Source organism: Bactrocera latifrons, unplaced genomic scaffold (assembly GCF_001853355.1).
Source record: "Bactrocera latifrons isolate USDA-ARS-PBARC rearing strain unplaced genomic scaffold, ASM185335v1 scaffold_51, whole genome shotgun sequence".
Taxonomy (NCBI): domain Eukaryota; kingdom Metazoa; phylum Arthropoda; class Insecta; order Diptera; family Tephritidae; genus Bactrocera; species Bactrocera latifrons.
In genome coordinates, this window is record NW_017537168.1 from 693,842 (window position 1) to 696,538 (window position 2,697).

A 2,697-nucleotide genomic window follows, 5' to 3' on the forward strand; every position below is an offset into this window, starting at 1 on the left:
ATTGTACACTTAATTATAAATTAAGTGAATATAGTTAGTTAATATATACATTAAGTGAAAATACCGGATTATTGTTAAAATTTACATAAAAAAAGATGTTCACAATATATTAAAAAATAATTCAATTTTTAAAATATCAATTTTTTTTTAAATTAAAATTGCACTTTACATGCGCGTGCGCAAGCATTTCAATATTTCTACTTTTCACAGAGAAGCGCAATAATTGCTGCAATTGGCATTTGTCAATCTAGCTGACAGCAACAACACCAGCTGATGCGTTACAGCGCATGCGTGCCACCACAAGGGGCACAGTTAGACATAGATACACACACACATACACATTTATTTCTTACATTACAACAACGAATTATTAGATAATTGCATTGTTAGTAACACATATTTGTAATGACTGTTGTTGTTCTGAAAGTTATAATTGTTTCGAATGCATTCAAATGCGCTGTGTCACTGCATGTGGTATGCGCCTAAACAACAACCAAATGACTGACTGGCTGACTGATTGACTGAGCGAGTGAGTAATTGTTAGACATGCGCATGCAGCAGCCGCAATATGCCAACATACCGTTACAAAATAATGCGGTTAGCCATTTATTAGCAGCACGCGGCGGGCGGCATTAATAATAAAAGCATTAAAAAAAAAATACACAAAAATAATTAAAGCGCACAAAAAATGTGTAATAAGAAATTGCAATTGTTTTTTAGACAGAGAAAATAATTAAACGGTGAAATGCGCTCCGGGTAGGAAAATCGCAATAAACAGATTAAGTGACTTACAATGTTGAACAGCTGGGGAGCGCACAGTGTGTCGTTTGGCATGATTTTAGATGATCAAATGTTATGTTGTTAAGATTTTACGAAACCCCCGGCCCAACAAAATCGAGATCAGTACAATTCGGATTATGGTATACGGAAACCCGAAATGGATTAGTTATGACAAAGAGCTGGTGAGAGCAGCATTCTGTCACTTCAGTAGATAAGAGTGACATCTCACCGAATAGGCTAAGCATCCATAAGGACTTATTTCAACCCTCGCGTGACCTCCCTGCTTGAATAGGTAACCACGGAGTTCATATCTGTCTCTTATACACATCTAGATGTGTATAAGAGACAGATGACAAAGAGCTGGTGAGAGCAGCATTCTGTCACTTCAGTAGATAAGAGTGACATCTCACCGAATAGGCTAAGCATCCATAAGGACTTATTTCAACCCTCGCGTGACCTCCCTGCTTGAATAGGTAACCACGGAGTTCATATAGACATACATGCAAACAAGTCAATAATCATCGGAATTAAGGTAAAAACCCGAGTCGAAACCAAAAAAAGCACGCCAAACCCGCTCAAAAATCAAGGTGATGCTCATTGTTACTTGGGATGTTCGTAGTAGCATTATGCATATGTTTCCGCGGGTCAGGTGGCCAATAAGGAGTTCTATTTGGCCGCATTGAGGTGTTTGCGTTAGAACATCCGTCGAGAACGGCCGGAATTGTGGAAGAAAAATTCACGGATTTTACACGATGATAATGCAACGAGAACTGCAAACCTGAAAATTGTTTCGAGGCCCAGAAAAGTCGTCAGCTGCTGTTAGTCGTCACAAAAGTGTTTAAAGCCACAATATTAAATTTTGAATACTAGATAAATTTTTAAAGAGTTAACCTTGTTAAATCTGTCGCTAAGCTTTTTTCTTCTTTTTACATTTTTTATTCACTAAAATATTTTTTTTTATTTTTTACTTTACTACTACTTCTAGCCAATATAGTTTACCAACAAACGCGTATCAACTGCCTCAAAACCTAATCAGCCAAGCGTCACGTCCACCCTTGGCTTCAGAAATTGTATACGCCAGAGAAGCGTTACCCCAGTACCAATTAGGAGTCGCAGCGAGCACCGCACAGACCACTAACAAACATAGAAGTCATTCCAATCAGCTATTGCATGCGCCTGAACGACAACCTGAAAAGGACACACTAGTCTACACCAACCAATTACCCTATCCACCGTCTTTTATCAGCATTACCAGTACGACAACAACGCAATCACCACCATACAATATGAGGCAGCGTAGTGCTGATACCGACGAAAATAATCTCAAACAATTTCCAGATATTTTCGCTAAACGTCAACATATCTCATTATTGGACTCGTATATACCCAGTTGGGTGATGTTGCGTATGCAACAACAACATAAGCGCCAACAACAAAAACAATTCCATAAATTTGTTGCTACACATACTTTGGCGTATCCGATTTCAAAAACGTATGCCCAAAAGTAAGCAACAGCGGTTACTATGCGCGCGCGTGGCCTACCTTTAGGCGGAATGTATTGCGTATATTTTCAATTGTTATATATATCTAAAATTTTAGTCATTTACAGAGTTATTCATATACTATAATAAAAACATTTTAACAAAACAAACAGAGACCTCTAAATTTTCGGTCACGGTTTTCGAAATATAAAAAGCAACAATCAAAAATTGGCTCGAGTAATAGACCGCTTAATTTTCGAACAGTGTTTTCGAAATATGAAAAGGAATAATAAAAAATCGGCTTGAGTAACAGACCGCTTAATTTTCGAACAATGGTTTTGAAATACAAGGTGCTTTCCAACCTAAACAGGACTTTAAAAAATTCAATTTATTTTATTAAAAATTGTCTCTTTCTGAATGAATTTTATTTGAATGA

The 2,697-nt window shown here is 37.1% G+C and overlaps 1 protein-coding gene across 2 annotated transcripts in view; it reads left to right on the forward strand.

Moving 5' to 3' along the window:
• LOC108973945 overlaps positions 1-2,338 on the forward strand; it is a 10,417-nt gene extending 8,079 nt beyond the window's left edge. For both annotated transcript variants that reach the window (XM_018941482.1, XM_018941481.1), the window contains exon 3: positions 1,766-2,338. In XM_018941482.1, the coding sequence (XP_018797027.1) occupies positions 1,766-2,288 (523 nt within the window). In that variant the 3' untranslated portion in view covers positions 2,289-2,338. The remainder of the gene's footprint in view (positions 1-1,765) is intronic.
• Positions 2,339-2,697: the final 359 nt, after the last annotated feature.